The 18,757-nt window shown below is 35.6% G+C and overlaps 2 protein-coding genes and 1 pseudogene across 2 annotated transcripts; 1 reads left to right on the forward strand and 2 right to left on the reverse strand.

Moving 5' to 3' along the window:
- Positions 1-3,714: 3,714 nt before the first annotated feature.
- Positions 3,715-7,515, reverse strand: LOC132111137 (DNA-directed RNA polymerases I and III subunit RPAC1-like; annotated as a pseudogene).
- A 623-nt stretch (positions 7,516-8,138) lies between these two features.
- On the forward strand, positions 8,139-13,750 carry LOC132110647 (polycomb group RING finger protein 6-like). The gene is made up of 10 exons (XM_059517431.1): positions 8,139-8,472; positions 8,861-8,960; positions 9,084-9,180; positions 9,465-9,520; positions 9,609-9,668; positions 9,787-9,907; positions 10,402-10,429; positions 10,651-10,749; positions 12,539-12,625; positions 12,943-13,750. The coding sequence occupies exons 1-10, from the start codon at positions 8,332-8,334 to the stop codon at positions 12,988-12,990; spliced, it is 837 nt and encodes a 278-aa protein (XP_059373414.1). The 5' UTR covers positions 8,139-8,331; the 3' UTR covers positions 12,991-13,750.
- Positions 13,751-15,115: 1,365 nt separating this feature from the next.
- LOC132110648 (alpha-internexin-like) lies at positions 15,116-18,202 on the reverse strand. The gene is made up of 3 exons (XM_059517432.1): positions 17,088-18,202; positions 15,911-16,035; positions 15,116-15,809 (listed from the first exon to the last, which is right to left on the reverse strand). Exons 1-3 carry the CDS (start codon positions 18,141-18,143, stop codon positions 15,566-15,568), a joined length of 1,425 nt encoding a protein of 474 aa, XP_059373415.1. The 5' UTR covers positions 18,144-18,202; the 3' UTR covers positions 15,116-15,565.
- Positions 18,203-18,757: the final 555 nt, after the last annotated feature.

Consider the following 18,757-nt stretch of genomic DNA (forward strand, 5'->3'; position numbering starts at 1 on the left):
TCATGTAATATAAATAAGATGTAGTATCAATAGATTGCACTATTTAAAAAAAAAATCGGACCTTGCATGTTCGAGTCTCTTATAACTATATATTTTCAAATGTATAAACCAACGTAACAAGTTTCTCTTGTCACTGCATTGATAGGGCAAGTTTATTTTTTTATTTGTCCTCCTCTATTTTTTATATGACGTTTAAATTTGTCATATTCTTCAATCTCTTAACCTTTAAAAACCCTGGGTCTCTCGCAAGAAGTAAATCAAACTTGCTTTGTGCTGCAAGGCTTGTGATTGGCTGTTCACCAGTGATGTGACACATTCATTTCTGCACGTGCTCCACATACTCAGGAACAAAGCCCGAGTTGACAAAGAAAGTTGATGATCAGCATCATGGTACCAACCTAGCCGGATTGGAGATGTTAGGTTTTGTCAAATCAAAACTAATCCTGCAACTCTGAATTTGTTCAGCTACCATCATGGTACATGCCCCTGGTCTACTAGTCTCACAGCCTAGTCGGACTGTCCTGTCCTACATTTAGTCATTTAGCAGACGCTTTTATCCAAAGCGACTTACAAATGAGGACATTGGAAGCAATCAAAAACAACAAAAGAGCAATGATATATAAGTGCTATAACAAGTCTCAGTTAGTTTAAACACAGTACACGTAGCAAGGGCTTTTAAATAATATAATAAATAAAAAGAAAACAGATAGATTAGAAAATAAATAGAGATAGAAATGAATAGAATAGCTAGTGTTAGAGGTCTTTTTTATAACTGTATAATAAATAAAAAATAAAATAGAACACAAAAAAGATTAGAAAGGTAGTTAGATTTATTATTATTTTTAGAATAGAATTAGAATGGTGAGTGCTAAAGATAGAGGGTCAAATAAACTTAAGCTCAGAATAGTTTAAGAGTTTTTTTTTTTTCTCAGAAGATTTACCAAATGATATGTTCATTAGTTAGTCTTCTGAAAAAGTTAGTTTGCTGGTCTTAAATGGTTTAAACTGGTCCCCAGTCTGCTATAAGCTGTTTTTAGCTAGATGACCAACAGCTCTTCTGGCCTGACAAGCTGAAAAGTGCCCTCTTTAAATATACCAATAAAACTTTCTAACATCTTAAAACAGCCTACCTACAGGTTTGCTGATGTCCCTGCCTGGTCTGTTGACTGGCTTTAAAGGGTTTGGGGCACTTTTACGCTGGTCTGGGGCTGGGAGACTTGCTGAAGAACAGGTTGACTAAACTAGACGTAGGAGACGAGCCCAAACCAGCTAAATCCAACTTATACCCACTTAGCGTATATAAAGAAGGTTTATTCAGTAGGATTGCAAAAAACAAAAGTGGTTTAATCTGGCCCTCAGTCTGGCCAAGCTGTTTTTAGCTGGCTATTTTCAGCTGAAGAGTGCCCAAAAACCCCTTAAAGACCAGCCCGACCAATCTGGAAGACAAGCAAACCAGTTTAGACTGGTTTAAGCAGGCTTTGTCAGCAAGGTAGTTCTTTGAGAATGCCAAAATCAGCCAATATTCTTGCATTAAACTTCCACTGCTATTCATTATTCTAATTATTTGACCCAAGCTGAAATCAAAAGCAATTTGTTGTATTAGCAATGGAAAGCTGAAGTAGTTAGGAAAAATGGTAATGTCCAGACAGTCAAAAATATAATAAGTTTTATCTTAATGAGCTGTCAAGCGGTGTTAAAGAAAATTATGGGAAAATATGAGATTTTTCTTCTGTCTTTTTATGCTTTGAGTGCTGTCTGCTGCTTGCCAAGAGCAAAGCTGAGCAATGAGACAGGATGGAGAGGAATGGAGAGTGCCAAGTGACTCCAGTCTTAACCAGTCTCAGCAGAATCATTCTAATGACGAGAGCCACACAATGGAAGGTGACCCACTTATTGTGCAACGTCCCTCTGTGATTTGCAGTCTCCAAAGATGCCCTGGCCCAATTTTCTACATGTACACATTGTGTGAGATTATGTATTTGCTTGTGCATTATGGGTGGGCAGGTTTTTTTTTTTAGAACATAGCTCAAAATGATCTACTGCAGATGTGGCGACCAACCATAACAATATGCCAAAATTTGACTAAGTGCACAAGGAAATGGCAGCAGAATTTGTGTACGGAAATAGCGAAGAACTTCTCCTGTCAAGCTCAACAAATGTTATTAAGTATCTGGATTATGCATTAATCAGAATGAACTTCATCAGGTGCTCTGGTGTTTGTATCATCCAGAAAGAAAAAACATGATTTCACGCATTAATGCATTCATTGTGCTGACTCCAGCCCTCATTGTTCCAAACAATGCCCTACAGGCAACAGCAGCATATGCTGGACATTAGCTCTTGTAATTCAGTCAGCATGTTTGTATGTAACTCAAAGCAGACAGGAACCTGCAGCATGTGCGCTTAAGAAGCACTTATAGCAAATAATCATTTCATGTCTATTGGGATGATCTGTATAAAATATAGGGATTTTTTAAATGGAAATTTTCCAAGCAAAAACACCTCGCACTAAGTTCACTGAACAGAACACCAAGGTACATTTTCAGGCCACTGCTACAAAAAAAAAAAAAAAAAAAAAAAAACGCCTCTAGTACTGCATTATTTATTACTACTGGCACAACGAGATGTTAAACAGTGTCAAGCGGAGTACGTCTAATTAATCTAAGTACATTCCAGAAGACTGAACTGATTGCCTCCTTCACCATTCATTCCAGGATACAGCATTTGATTTCACTGATAAGAGAGCAGAGCTGGCAGGCAAAATAAAACTAGACAACGCTTCGCTTTTTTTTTTCTTTCTAGTGGAACTATGAAGATGGATGATCCAAAACAAACGGAAACAAAACTCTGGTATATGCATGCAGTGTTATGGCCAACCAGTCACATTTAATTGCTAGTCTAACAGTTTTGCTGTCTTATTATTATTAAATTTAAAATGATTTTATTAGGTATCAGAGTACAAGCAATGGCTTGGGGTCAAACCGACTAACTGGATTCAATACAGTTCACCAAAAAAAAAAAACCATACAGTCAAAAAACTAAAAACAAAACAAAAAAGTTAAAAACATTAATGTTACAAAAATAATAATAGTTACAAAAAATAAATAAAATATTTTTCTTTATATTTTTGAAAACATTTTAAAGAGATGTGTGGAAAAGCACACAGTAAAACAGGGATCTCCAACCTGCTCCTGGAGGGCTAACTTCCTGCAGACTTCAGTTCCAACCCTGCTCCAATACACCTGCATTTAATTGACAAGTAGCCCTAAACACCTTGATTAGCTGATTCAGGTGTGTTTGATTGGGGTTGAAACTGAACTCTGCAGGACAGTAGCTCTCCAGGAGCAGCGTTGGAGACCCCTGTAGTAGAGCATGGCACTAGTAGTAATGCCAAGATCATGGGTTTGATTCCCAGCAAACTGAGCCCTAACCTAATAAAAATGCACACCTTCAATGCAGTGTAGGTTTCTTCAGATAAACACATCTTCCAAATGCATAAATGTAAATACCCTCAGAGGGAAGTCAAGAAAATCAAAGTATCAATGACCCTAAATGAGAAAAAATGACATTTCAAGATAAACATCAAAGTTAACCAATACTTATTTTAACTTTTTAAAATTAGAATGGGTCAAATTGACCTGCACTATAATATAATGGCAAGGTGCTTTGTTCAAATGTTCCCTACACAGATAAAAATTCATAGACAGTTTGTCATTTTGTCAACAACAAAAGTTTAATATACATGGAAAAACATAAATATGTCAAAAAATGTGTTTTGTTAAATATAACCGGACATCTTAAACCAAACAGATTAACTTGACTAAAAGAAACTGCTTGAATTTATTCAGGAGTGAAATTTTGTTTAAATAAACATGAATGTCAAAAAGATTCCAGAATGCGGTTACGTTATGGCCTGAAGTTAAATAACGAACAGCTCACTGGAATTTGGATTAATTCACTTGTGAAGTGAGTTTTTTTAGCTAAAGATTTAAAAACTATGTACACAGTGTCAGTAAACAATCACATGACTTCATTCAAGGCTATGGGATGAGTGCGACTGGCCTTATTTTCTTCCATCTAATCCATTTCTGCCGCATCAAGCTCTGTGAGAAATTTCTGGCACTTAGAAATGAGGACATTAATGGCCTCAGTAACCAGGACATCAGGAGGAAGGATCCCTGTGGACTCAACTGAGACTAAATAAATCAACACAGAAGGGAGATTTGACAATGCATATGGAAAATCATCAAACAAACCCAACTCAATGCTTTTAGTTGTAAACGTACATATGAAATGATCCCGCACTCTGCCCAGTTTCACCAAGTTCTTCAAGTCATCATGCCGGAGAACTTCTCTGCTGCATGTAAACGACTATTGACAACTTTAGCCACCTTGCTTCCTGAAATGAATAATTATTAGATTATAACACAACAAAAAAGTTCCAAATATCAAGATTACATGTGAATAAAGCGAAATAATCCTACCGTTCACGTTCTGGATCTCAATAACTCCTGGTGAGAAGCAGCGCTTTAACCTCTCAGCTTGTTCTCCCTCAATGGTCTGTGATATTATGATTTCAGGAAGAAGTCTGTAGCTTGCAGTGGCCACAGGAGAAAACTTGGCATGATCCTTGCCTGTGAGGTGCAAAGAAACTTTCCAGTTTATAAATACACAAGAAACTAGGTACTGGATGTTGGAGTTATATAATAACTAAAACTTTATTAAAGAAATATACATATGCTTCACTGGAAATCAAAGATCTATTTGGTCAGGAGCCTTTTATATTATTACCTATTCCCTTGACACAGTGCATGACTATATCCAGTTCCTGCCTGGTCGAAGTTTTGCCAGGAGAATGTCCCCATGCACAGGACCAATCTTGGCATCTGCAAACACATCAGCCTTTCCAATCGGGAGCCATTTAATGTCACCAGAGTAGACTGAAACCAAACACAAGAGTTTAGTGACATACTGTAAACAGGACAGTGATAAACAGAAATTTTTATCATGGTTAGCAAATAATATGCATGTAAATTCTGCCGTTATTTACACACTCTCACTTTGTTCCATACTTGTACTTTTCTCCTTGGAACACAAAATGAGCTAGGCAGATGTTAGGCAGTCTAAGTCACCTTACCTTTTAATTTCATTGCATCTATTTTCCACACAGGGAAAGTGAATGGTGACTGAAACTTTATTCTGCCCTACATCTTTGGGTTGCACATAGGGCTGCACAAATAATCTAAACAAAACCGCTTAAATCATTATATGGTTAGTGTATTTATCAAACTGCAAAAGCTGTGATTTAATTCAATAAATACAATTTGCTGTGTGTTTCAGATAGAAGTGCAGCACAGTGTTCATTTAAACAAACGCAGCTCCAGAGCCGGCATTTGAGTTCTGACTTTGGGAACACAATATAGGTCAGCCAACTTCCCAAACTTGTAATGAGAGGCAGTTATAAACAGGCTGTTGTCACCAAAGAGAAGTTTTAAGAACGCCCTGTGTGGTTTTTTTTTGTTTGTTTTTGCACAATAGTTTAACATTTGATAATGAAGAAATTAAGATGTGCAGTAGAATAACAGTTGTACTGTTTTAATTAAAAAAAATTATAAAAAATTAAACAGTATTACTGTAAAATAAAAATATTCTTATATTATTACTTATTAATTATTTATTGTTTATGAATATTACTATTTTTCATTATTTGATAGTCATAAATATAGATTTTGTTTTGACAAATTGGGCAGCAATACAAACAAGCAGATCAAACCTGGTGCTTTTTTTTGTATTTTACTTCACAATCGCTTTTGTTTTTTATTACATAACTTAAAAATAAGGATCAGAGAGAGGATGAATAATTGATCATTAAAAAAAAGCTAAATGACAAATTGAAAGTAAACTAAATAAAATGTCCAATTTTTGTATATTAAAAAAAAAACTACTTAATTACTTAATTAAATACTTAAGTACCGGTAAACCATATTTTTACTCACCCATGTGATTGAGATATAACTCCTTGGGATCTGAAGAGTCTTTAGGGGCTCCTTTCCTTTTACCTTCAGCTGAAGTTGAATTGTGTCAATTTCGGTGCCTTCCTGATACTCTGACAAACACAACACATAATATCATTTACATTAAAAAAAACAAAAAACAATCATCAACAAGTTCAAAAACCAAATGTTTTATTAAACTAACATTTTTTTTCTGAAGAAATATATAACCATTTCTAATTATGATAGCCAAAATATTAACTGTCATGGATGGATATTTACTGAGTAATCCACAAAGATTGCTAAAGTCAACAGATATTACTAACAGACCAACCAATCTCTGTGTAAATATGACATTAAGATGCTGCAATCTTTCTGAAGTCATTTTAACCAACTGTACTTTGGCTTTGAATCTCAGGTAAAAATTGCCATTTTGGACCCCATCTACAAAATAGTGGATTACTTAGTAAATTTTCATCCATGACATTTAACATTTTGGCTTTCATCAGTTTACATGTTTATCTCTCTTCAGAAAAAAATATTAGCAAAATAAAAAATTTGAGCCGGGAACTTCTGGTTGAGGGGAATGACCCAACAGTCTTTCACAACTTGAGTCAGTGTTAGCATTTGTGGCATCATTACAAAAATGACTTTCTTTAAGACAAATACGTTATCTACTTAACTGTTGTTTTAAAGAGAAACAAGTTTTATATGTGTCCAGAATGTACTTACCCGGATTCCTGTACTCAAAAAGACGGGGATCTGCTTTAATGGGCACAAGACCAAGCCTATGAGCCAGAATCTCATCCTGAATGATTGAGGTGTTGTTGTAAATGAAGACTTTTTCAATGGCCATTGTTGGGACCTATTTTCAAATTAGATGATGTAAAAAAAAGGTGTTCAAAGATCATGATGACTGTCAGATCCCATTTCAAAAGCAGCACATGATGATGGTAAAATAACATGTATACAGGCTGACACTCTGGACAAAAATCATCAAACACACAGTACCTCAGCCAGTAATATACGGCGAAAAGCATTGGCGATGGCCGCGTCTATTCCAATCGTATAAAACTCCAACGAGTCCTCATCCGAGTGAACTATATCGACTCTGAAATTCTGGAAGAGTAAAATTACACAAGTAAATCAGGAATAAAACGTCCGTCTTAGCAGCGTCTATATTCACTATAATAAATGACTGCCAGTACATTTCTCACACCTTTTCGAATTTTTCCAAGTCCCATGTGTCATTGTAACCAGGGTAATTTCCTGGATAATCTGTAGTATGGACCTGTATATACAGTAAAATGTGGTTTTATATGTATCTTACCGGAATACCCTCTAATAAACAATTATAAAAGTGATCATATAAATCTAATAAACAACCATTGCAGTATGTTATATTATTAAATAAGGGTTACTTAAATTAACAAGAGAGGGCATAACTTACATTTTTTATGCCAAATTCACCCAATATTACTCTATTACGAATTTCATTCACGTTGCTCATAGGCGCCGCCATCTTTGTTGTCGGGTCATTCTTCTCTTGCGCCGATAGAGGGTCGAAAACTTCTATTCAGAAAGAAACTGCATTCGAAAAGAATTTCACCATTGTCATGCTTTAACAAAACAATACACACACCAAATATGAGATAAAAAAAATATAAAACAATAGCCAATTATATAATATACGTTTTAATGAAGACTTTGGCGTTCAGTATTTCAACTTATTGATAAACCTCTTAAATCCTTTTTAGGTTTTCAACGGCTCTTATTTTTACTATGACGAAAAATATATATTTTTTATTTTTTTGTGCAGTTAATGAAAACAAATTAATTCAGATTTGTATTTTCTAATATATATTTCTTTATTTAATTAATTAACGGGTCCAATAAGTATGTAATAAGTAAGTTAAATCAGATGCCCCTGGATCTCTGTGGTCTGGATGAGTCAAGTTAGATGACAGAACTACTAACACACACACACACACACACACACACACACACACACACACACACACACACACACACACACACACACATATATATATATATATATATATATATTTTTTTTTTTTATGTTTATTTCTTAAACATTAATTTATTTGTTCCTTTGGGGACTTTTATTCTATCTTCACTGCAGCGTCACTGGAGTATTTCGCGCACACCGTGAAGGTGCACAAGTAGATAAGTTAGAAGTGTTTCTAAACCTGTACCTGGAATTAACTCTTTGTTGTTCATCGTGAATGAAGTCGTCCAACCAATCCAGAGAGAGCAGACAGGTAACCGTAGTTGTTCTCTTGCAGTTGTTTTAAGGGCTTTAGTCTTTGCGTGCTCTATGGACGGAACTGTGGACAGAGTTGAGGAGGAGGGATCCACGCGTGGGTTCTTTCGGACGGACGCTTCCCTCAGCGGAGGGGATGAGACCCGGGACACCGACCACAGCCAGAGATCTCACGAAACACATCCTGACGACGAGGTACAACACTAAATTAGTCGATTAGTCGAGTTTTTACTTGAACTTGTAGGCTATAAAAGGTTGTTATATCGCATATAAGAATGAATCCCCTAATAAATATGTTTGTGTATGTTTTATATGTAAAGAAATATACGTATATTAACACTATTTGTTTAATACTTAAACTTAATTATTTGTAAGTTGTATATGAGCGTCTAAATAAGGAATATGAGGTAAAATTAATAATTATGTATGTAGTATATTGTATATTGTATACACTTTAAAAACGTAATATGTATGAGTGTGCGTGTGTGTGTGAAATATGTCAATTATACGTTTAAAAATAATATTTAATTTATTTTAATTTAACATTTGTTTAATGTTTAAGTAATGTTTGTTTTGTTTAAAGCGCTCTTTGCCTCTTAGGGATTTTTATCCCTATATCCGCTGTGCCCTCTGCAATGGATTTTTCATTGATGCCACCACCATCACAGAGTGTCTTCACACTTGTAAGTCTGTTTTTCCCCACTGGTGTAATGGTATAAATTTAATTTATTATTTTCTCTTTTTTTCATATAATCTGTGATCTTTACAGTGTTTTGAATCATGCCTGTTTATTTCCCCTTTCATAGTTTGTAAGAGCTGCATCGTCAAGCACTTTTTCTACAGCAACAGGTGTCCTAACTGCTCGATTGTTGTGCACCAGACACAGCCGCTGAACAGTATCAGGTAGCTTCAGTTTTATTGAAGTCTTGTTTTATTAATACTGTTCTTGTCGATTTCAACTTTAGCGAACTGAGCGTACAGGGCGTAGTGTTGTTTACCGCTTTTGGTCTGTCACTAGAGATTTAGTCTAGATGTTGTGTTCGAGACCATCCCTTGTGTCTAATTACTGCTGCCAAGCAATAACAAATATGTCCTGCGGTCTTTAAGGATTCTTGTATGCTTTAGTGTTTAATTACTGGTCATGTTTTAGCAAGGGAGTAAAATTTCAGCACTTTTTTTTCTATTAGACCTGACAGACAATTACAAGACATTGTTTTCAAGATGGTTCCATATTTGGAAGAAGGTTAGTGGAGTTTATGTTGAACACTTTCTTGTTGCCCCATTCTGTCATTTGATACATAAACAAAATATGTGTTTTTTTTTTTCTTTAGATGAAAGGTCACGAATATATGCATTTTATAAACAGAGAGGGCTTGGCGTTCCTAAACCAGGTTTGTTCATGCATTCTCTCAACTTAAGTTTATTATTTGAATATATATAGGTATATAGGTGATATTATTCTATTGCGCTTATGATGCAATCTTTTTTCTGTATTTGTTTCCCCCCTAGTGGCGTCTCCAGCTACATGCCCAGTAAAGCCACCTCAGAGACAGAAGAAAGACATGCTGCCTCAGTCTGTTTTTACAATTCCCTCAGAGCTAGATGTGTCTCTGATGTTGGAGTTTGTGGGGTCAGTAATGTTCAGTTGAGATTCAGCGTATATCATTGATGTCATTTAGCTTTGAGAGCTTTCAGCTGACTCTATGTAAATGTAATGAGTTTTGATTAAAAAAAAAGGTTTAATTTTTGCAATAACACACCATGAATCATTCAGAAAGGCCTGCAACATGCATTAAGTAAATAGGGTAAATGTTGTTTTCATGTTGAATTTAAGTTTTCTGAATGCCAGACAGGTTATTTTGTGTATCATCACTAGATGGAGCTAAACAGTCAAAAATCAAAAGTCTCTTTAAAACAGTGATTTTCAACGTTTTTCATTGAAAGGCCTCCCATTGTCCAACACAGTATTCAAAGCCCCTCCTGAGAACCACTTGCCATGTGCTCTGATTTTGCACAACTGTAAAAGCGTACCTATTATTTATAAATTATTTGATTTATTACAAAAAACATGTAATCTGTTAATGTTTCATCTAATCTTTATTTTTACATATCTTTGATTTACAGAGCTGAAGAGGGTATTGAGAACTATAAGGTAACTTTCAGATTTTCTCAGTCTTGCAATATAATATTTTTGTACTTGATGTTTTTTTTTGTGTGTACTCACACAAAATAATGTACTTTGTATTAAGGAAACACATATATATTATTTATGCTATAAACACTTTAATCATTGTGTAGAATTGAGCGGAAGTTGTGCTGTAGGCCTTGCTGATTTTCCTTTTTTAATATCCTGATTATGTTTTCCCCCTCAAGCCCCTTGAGAGGAAGTATGTGCGTGTGTCAGGGGAAGCCACTGTCCGTCATGTGGAGCTTTTTATCAGGAGGAAGATGGAACTGAGTCAAAACTGCAAGGTGAAATACAGATTTTATTTCCCCCATTATTTTTAATGTCACCCACCAGTGTATTTTGAATCATAAACCACACTCTGTATCAGGGTAAGGTCTTGGTCTTAAACAGCAACATTAAACCAGACACATAAATCCTGCCTCAGATGGTCAACAAAGTCAGAGGTGGAAAAAAAATGTGGAGTGAGCAGAACACCCCCCATCTTTGCCAGTCACTGAATAATTCATACTGACAGAGTCATTTGATGCAAAATTGCTAAATTCAGCAAAATCACTTGTCCTCTTTGGGTTTCCACAATGAGGTCATCATGTAAAAGTGTGATTAAAGAAATGATGTTATTAGGATGTTCCCTTTACCTCTTAATACTTCACAATCCTGCCACATTGATGTTTAATTAGTTTCCCCCTAATCCTAATTCTGGATAAGGATTTGAGTCCTTGAAAAGAGCCACAGCTCTGTCGAGCACAGTAATGACTCTCTGTGGTTGTGAATAACAGAGATTATGTTTGAAACAAAAATCTAGTGCTGTTTATGTATATATTTTACAGTGTCCTTGTTAAATACTGTATGTTGCATATACTTACTATAGTAATTCAAGGTAAGTATGCATAATTACAAGCATCTAACCCTAAACCAAACTCCTAATATTAACCCTATTGTAGATATATGTAATTAAGTAATTAATTAATATTACCCAGTACTAAACTGTATAATTACACTGTAACAAGGATACCTTAAAATAAAGTATAATATTAAACTTTAATACACATACAACAGATTCACAGAAATATACTTATAAATTATACATTTTCTTTATTTTCATTGTTAATTGTTCATAGTATGTATACATGTGACTTGGGGCGTTTCAAAGATATATTCTGGGTTCTTTTCAAGTTTAGCTCGACAGACAGCATTTGTGGCATAATGTTGATTTCCACTTCTTCCTGTCTGGATTACTGTAAGGCACACACAATGGAAGTCAATGGTGCCAGTCTGTAATGCTGACATGATATTAGTAGTGTAAAAAATGCTTATTGTGTTTTATTAACTTATTTTACTGTGTTTGTTGCCATGACCGCTTAGTTGAAATCAGAATTAATGCTATTATAAAATTCTAAGCTTCATAATTTTGCTACTTAATTGCAGAATTGTGATCTATAGTCACATGCAGCAGTTGTTAGTAATGGTTGCTTGCACGTTGTGAGGCTAACAGTCATATTTGGATTACTGGCTTAAGGGATTTTCCTGGCGTCCAGACACTCAGTGTTGATTAGCTAAGACTGATCTGGCTCGGTGAGGAACACCTCGTAGTGCCAGGGACATCTACTGGGATAGAGGTGAAAGAGGAGGCATGAGGGCTTTTATGTCTGGCTTCAGGATAGCCCGCTTTGCCCTGCTCCACATACTAGACTCTAAAAATTGTCTAATCATTTTGGGAATACACTGAGGCTGTATTGTATATGCATATGGAGGCTTAAAGTGTATTTCCATCTGGTATTTTAGGGTCACCGTGAAAAAGCAGTCTTCTAAAAAGTTTGTACCCACTGGAATCCAACTTTTATTAGTGATGTTTGCTAATTCAAGAATTCCTGTTTCTATTGCATTACTTGTGATTTTTTTGTTAAGGTTTTATTTCTGAGAATTCAGCTCTGGCATTGTGCTATGGTCAGGAATGGTACTTCCAAACATGCAGTGTTTTGAGGAGGAGTGCTATTACTTTCCTAAAGTGATCAGGCTAAAGGCATTGGTATTGCATCACTTACATGAACATTTACATTCTACTTCATTTGACAGGTTGATGTTGTGTGTGGAGACCATCTTCTTGAGCAATGCCAGTCTTTGAGAGAAGTTTGTAACACCATGGGAAAAAATGCATTGCAGGTGGGTGTCTGATAAAATGTACCTTTCATATTTTTTCTTTTTATGTTATTTTTTTCTGTTATATATTTTTATTTATAATTTATCCAAAAATGAAAATTCTGTCTTAATTAACTCACCGTCATGAAGTTTCAAACCTGTATATTTATTCTTTTGAACATAAAAGAAGATATTTTAAAACATTTGGGTAACCAATCGGTTTCTGGTCCACATTGACTTTTAAGGACTTTTTTTTTTCTTGCTGACCCAGAACTTGTAAACAGTAATGCAAATGCTGCATTCCTTAATACTTATCTTTCTTTCTTATTTTCCCTTTTTAGGATGGCATGCTGGTTCTGCATTTCGGACTTGTTCTACCTGCTCAGTAAAGAGGGAATACACAGAAAGACCAACTACTGTGAAATTTATATTGTACAGTGATTTTATTTCAATTTTCTCATATAACAGTTATCCTATGCAGTGATCCTTTGTCTTCCTGGTTGCCTTCTGCTCAAAAAGATTAAGAATATGGCAGCATTGCTTGAGCAAATGCATTAACGAGCTATTTCCAGAATATACTGCTTGTTTGTTTGGACGATTGATTTTTGGTTACAATTTCCACAGCTGTAAGGGTTCTATGAATGCTCTTTTATACATTAACAAAAACACAAAGTAATTATTTTACACCTTGTCTCCGAGAATATATCGTTTGACATAAATTGTATTGCTTGGTTTTGTTGTGCTTCTAGTTCAGCTGGCAAAAAGTGAATCAGTACTTTGGAAGAAATAATTCACTCAAGTACCTGGAAAGTACCTAAATTGTTAAGTATTTAATTCTGTACAGCAATGAAGATGTGTGTTTGGTTTTCTGTCTTTCTTTCCTCAACTCTTCTAGGGGTGTTTCTAAGTGTTTCTGGTTGTCTTTGTTCATTTTCGATTGAAATCTTTATGTATTGTTTGAGCCATATTGTGTTATTACAAGGCTTTTGGGGGAAATATCTTTCAAATGTTTTTTTCAATATTGTAGTTGAAGTCTTGTTCCTTTTTTAAACCACTTTACAACAAAATGTTCAAATTTGCATGGCCAGATCCATGTCATTGCATATAAATACTATCCAAAAATTATGCAACCCTTTTCATTTAGTCATCTTTATAGTTTTGGAAAATATTTTATGACACACTCATTTTCTGTTTGTGTGTTGCTGATTTCAAATTGAGACAATGTCTTATTATTTATGCATAAATATTAGATTAGCCTAAAGGTTAGGAAACATCTGTATGGGAGTCTTTGTTTAAGCCATTATCACAAAAAATACGCTGGAGAATCTGAGGCTCGACGTAAGAGGGAGAGGAGGGATAGAGAGATGTTTCCCACTAACCCACAGGGACTGTTGAAAATGGTTTCCAAGGAAACCGCCTTAAACCCCCTGTATGGCTTCGCCTGTCTTAAGGTTCAGATATTGTTTATGACAGTAGGATTCCATGTACAAGCTTGTTCAAATCTAAGCCCATCTAGTTTGAGTTTATTTGATCTTGTTTTTTATCATTCTACAAGTGGGAATATAACTAACATTGATGTATTTTATTTAATAATCTTTATGGCTGTTTTTACCTTACTCATGAATTTTTTTAATCCAGTGCTGTCTCTGATTATAAAGGGAATTTACTGACCTTTTTCGAACAAGACAGTGACTCTTACAAGGGCATCTACCATATTTTTCAGTGATTGACCGTCTTTTGGAACCACACAAAGCAGAAGCTCTTTTTCGGAGTGGAGTAGGAGAATATAATCTAACATACTAGAAACCGAATCCATTAGCCTTTCGGGCCAGTTAGATTTTTATGAAAGAATTGAGGAATTGATCAAAAGTGTCATTAAAGACATTTATAATGTTACAACAGATTTCCATTTCAAATGTTGTTTTTTTTTTACTATCAAAACCTGGAAAAAAAATATTCCGTAGATTCCACAAAAATGTAAGGCAGCACAACTATTTTCGACAATAATAATACATTTTACTTTAGCACCACAACAGATTAGAATGATTTCTGAAGGATCATGACATTGAAGACTCGAGTGAAAATTGTGCGTTGCCATCTCCAGAATAAATTACTCTTTCAAATATATTCAACTAGAACATAATTATTTTAAATCGTAATATTTCACAATATTTGAATTTATCAAATCAATTCAGTCTTGATGAGTATAAGAAACATATTTCAAAAGCATTCAAAAACTTACCAAACCCAAACATGGTAGTGTAGCTCTAGAACATTGTTTATAAAGGCTTAAACCATAAAGAATCAACAAAACCACTATAACTAAAATAAATGAGTTGCAAGTAAAAGAAACATTATCTATTTAATGTGCTAAATCTTGAGTCTTTATTTAGTTTTAAAAATAAACAGCCATTAAAAGCAGTGTAATAACATTAAATGTAATGCACGTTTATTGATATGAGACAGATTAGATTAGTAAATGATTTATGAATAAAAAAAAACATAACTAAAACATTTAAATTATCGACTTTATTGTGGTTAAGGCATATACATGTGTAACAAGTTGGTTAAGTGGTTTGGTCCCTTATTCGTAATATAGTGCTTTCAAATAAACCTTTCATAAATAATTGTACATTTATCCCTTATCATTGGATCAGTGGTCAACCCCTAATATTGAAGTTCATATTTATACTGCTAACACCATCAACAGGACTGAAATACTCTCTGAAACTACAAATAAGAAACAGGAAATATTTGAGGCCTAACTTCTGGAGTATTAAACCAGTATATTGTTGATAGGGTTTTTGAAACATTATGTCACCATTGCAATATCTTAAATGTGCTACCAATTACTATAAACAACAAGTTGCAGTTTTAGCTAATAGCAGCGTTTACTGTCCCAAACGCCCAAAAGACTGCTGGGAAAATAGCTAGAAAAGCATAGGTTTAATAAGCGTAACTATTCTAGTTAGAATTAACATCAACAGTATCACTCTTTTCTGGCTTCTTAATCACAGCAGTTTCCTTCGGGTTCTCCTCCCGCTTGGCCCCTGCCTTGGATTTGCCATGTCCCTCTTCTTCTTTCTCTTTTTTGGGGTTGCGGGTTGAGGTGAAAGCAGAGCGGCTCTGATACCCATAAGTGATGCTGGGTGTGCTGGAGAAAGTCAGCCCAGAACTGAAGTGGGTTTCTTCACCCTCCAGTAGCTTTCTATGAGGACATCAATGATGACTGGTTAGTTTTTATTGAATTTTATACTCACTGAATTAGTTATGTCATGTGCAATTAATGTGGAATCATTGGTGATTTACCTGTATGCTGCAATTTCAATGTCTAATGCCATCTTGACGTTCAGAAGATCCTGATACTCCCGGAGGTGACGGGCCATTTCACTCTTAGTATTTCTAAGATCAAGGTCCAGCTGCCCAATTGTTTCCTGGTTAATGGGGTTTAAAAAAATATGTATCAATATTAGCCTTACAACAAAAATATTCTAAAATGGCCATCATAAAATTACAAACATATTCTTATAAAGAAATGCAATACATTGAAACCAGCTTGCACTTCTCACATTCACATGACCATTAATTAATTTAGCTCACCAAAATTAGATCCTTCTTATTAAAGCTGATGTGAACCTTTATCTCATGGCATTGACTGGCTGTCTCAGTACAAATTCAGAGGCGCTTATCTGATTTACACTGGCACTTCTTTCACTCTCAAAAGATGAAAGGTCAAAGATCATGTCCCTGGAAAAACCTCAAGTCAAAATGATCGGGATATGGCAGTGTAATTAATGTTCACATTTGTAAAGTATCTAATTCATCAAGCAGCTCTAACACATCTATATAGACATAAACTGAGGTTATCATTCGGGTTTCTTTCACCAAGTGAACATGACCTTGCATAAACCTCCCTTGTAAAATCCTCTTTATCAAGAGACTCTTAGTGGAATTAACCTCAGCCAGCTCTCGTGTGCGATTAGTTCAGCACCATGGACAGAGCACCCGGCTACTTGACATGCCATTTCAAGCAGTTACACTCTTGTCCTGTGGTATGATTCACTGTTCTTCTAATTATTATTTTTTTCATGAGATCCTTCTGTTAATTGGCTAATTACATTAAATATTTATACTTTTAAACATATTTATCATGCTGCAGGACTATTAAAATAAGTAATGAAAGCAAAAAGTTGACTAAAAATGGTGAAAACCAGCCAGAGCACATAAAACATGCTTATATAGTTATATAAATACAAAATAAATAGAAATATAAATGTAAAATAAAAAGACAAACTAAACATAGGCTAAATTGAAAGGAGATTTCTCAAGAATAATAATTGTTTAAATAAAGTCTACCTAGATAAAAATATGTAGATGGATAACTTTTATCTCGTTTATCCTTCTTTAAATAATATTTTTATCATTAAATTGTGTTATATTTTCATACATGCTTAACTCCAAAATTATGTCATTTTTATGTGTCTACCTGATAACCTGAGACCTCGGCATTGTGTGCCTCTTCCATCTCGCGGATCTGTCGTTCAAGTGACTCGTTTGCGCCTCGCAAGGTTTCGATTTCAATGGTTTTGGACTGTAGTTGTCGCCTGTAGTCGTTGATCTCCTCTCTTGTTGCTCTCATGGCCTCGTTGGTTCTAGTGGCCTGTTCATTGAGGCTGGTGAACTTTGATTTGTACCATTCCTCGGCCGACTGCAGGTTCTTAGAAGCGAGGGTTTCGTACTGCCCACGGATCTCTTTGAGGGCCGAGGTCAGATCCGGCTTGGATAACTCTACTTCCACAGATATCTGGGCTGCCTGGATCATACTAGTCAACTCCGCCACCTCTTCATCATGCACTTTCCTCATAAAATTGATCTCGTCCAAGAGGGACTCGACTTTTCTCTCCAGGTCCACACGCACCATTGTGGCATCATCCACATCTTTCTTGTAGGATCTGAGCGTCAGCTCTGCCTCCTCGCGCGCTCGGATCTCGTCCTCAAACTTGCCTCGAAGTTTCTGCAAGTCTTCGTCGATATTATCTCGTTCAATGAGAATATGAGCTTTTTCGTTGTTCAGCTCGTCCACCTGGGCTCGCAGATCCCGGATCTCTTGCCGATAGAGGTCAGCGAGCCTAGACGGCTCGTTCTGCCTCTGACGCAGACTCACGAGTTCGGTCTCCAGCACTTGATTGTGCTGCTCCAGATTGCGCACCTTCTCGATGAACATCGCGAAACGGTCATTGAGACCTTGAAGTTGTTCCTTCTCATTGGTTCGGACGATTTTAAACTCGTTGTTTAACACAGCTGTTTGAGAGAAATCCACGCTATCGAAATGTACCGGTGAGAAGGAAGATGACCGGCCCGATCTTTTGAGGTAACCCGCTGGAGAGGCGCTGCTGCGGGAGAGAGAGTGGGACCTGAAGCCGCTGGAAGACATGGAGCTCCGTGAGGAGACATTGCTCATTCTAGAACCGGTGAAACGAGGGGTTTCCCCAAAAATCTTTCTATAGGATGAGGACATGTAGGTGTCTGATCCGTGACTCATCTTCGTCGCAGCTAAATGAGTCTAAAATGGGTGTGCTTGTCATTATATAGCCTTCCCGGCGGACTGTCCCATTGAACAGCCTGTCATGTTCCCTCTGGTGGTGACAGTTAAGATGAGAATAAACCGTTTCAGACCATTAAAACATTAATTTAGTTGTTGTGCTTTCAAAAGGAATGACATTTGCACACAAAGAACAGATTTTTGGGCTGTTTAAACTGTCATGTGTCGATGGAACTGCCCAGGTTTACGCAGTGATGAATGGACCCGAAATTTAACAGTTAAATCGATTTAGGCTAGATCTTTTTGTCTTTTTTCTTTCTTTCTTTTTTTCTTTATCTTTTGTTGTTGTTGTTGTTGGTATATTAAATATTTGACTGAAGAAAAAAAAAACCTTTAGCCCAGACTTTTAATACACAGAATTTACTTCCTTTACAATATTAAAATAAAAATAATAACAATTAGCAGGCTGACCAGATGAACAGTGCCCAAAATATTTTTAATACATTTAAAATAAATAAATGACAATTAATAAATAACGGTCATATTCTTTTTACGCTGTTGAAAAAGCAGCATAAACCAGCCCAGAATTGTTTGCTGCTTTTAGTCTACACCCT

Source organism: Carassius carassius, chromosome 30, assembly GCF_963082965.1.
Source record: "Carassius carassius chromosome 30, fCarCar2.1, whole genome shotgun sequence".
Classification (NCBI taxonomy): Eukaryota; Metazoa; Chordata; class Actinopteri; order Cypriniformes; family Cyprinidae; genus Carassius; species Carassius carassius.

Excerpts from the sequence above, each read along its gene's own strand:
- LOC132110647 (XM_059517431.1), top strand. The coding sequence starts at position 8,332 with ATGGACGGAACTGTGGACAGAGTTGAGGAGGAGGGATCCACGCGTGGG. Across the intron at positions 8,961-9,083 it reads CACAGAGTGTCTTCACACTT|TTTGTAAGAGCTGCATCGTC; the intron begins GTAAGTCTGTTT and ends CCCCTTTCATAG. Across the intron at positions 9,669-9,786 it reads GCTTGGCGTTCCTAAACCAG|TGGCGTCTCCAGCTACATGC; the intron begins GTTTGTTCATGC and ends TTTCCCCCCTAG.
- LOC132110648 (XM_059517432.1), bottom strand. The coding sequence starts at position 18,143 with ATGAGTCACGGATCAGACACCTACATGTCCTCATCCTATAGAAAGATT. Across the intron at positions 16,036-17,087 it reads CCGAGGTCTCAGGTTATCAG|GAAACAATTGGGCAGCTGGA; the intron begins GTAGACACATAA and ends CCCATTAACCAG. Across the intron at positions 15,810-15,910 it reads ATTGAAATTGCAGCATACAG|AAAGCTACTGGAGGGTGAAG; the intron begins GTAAATCACCAA and ends ATGTCCTCATAG.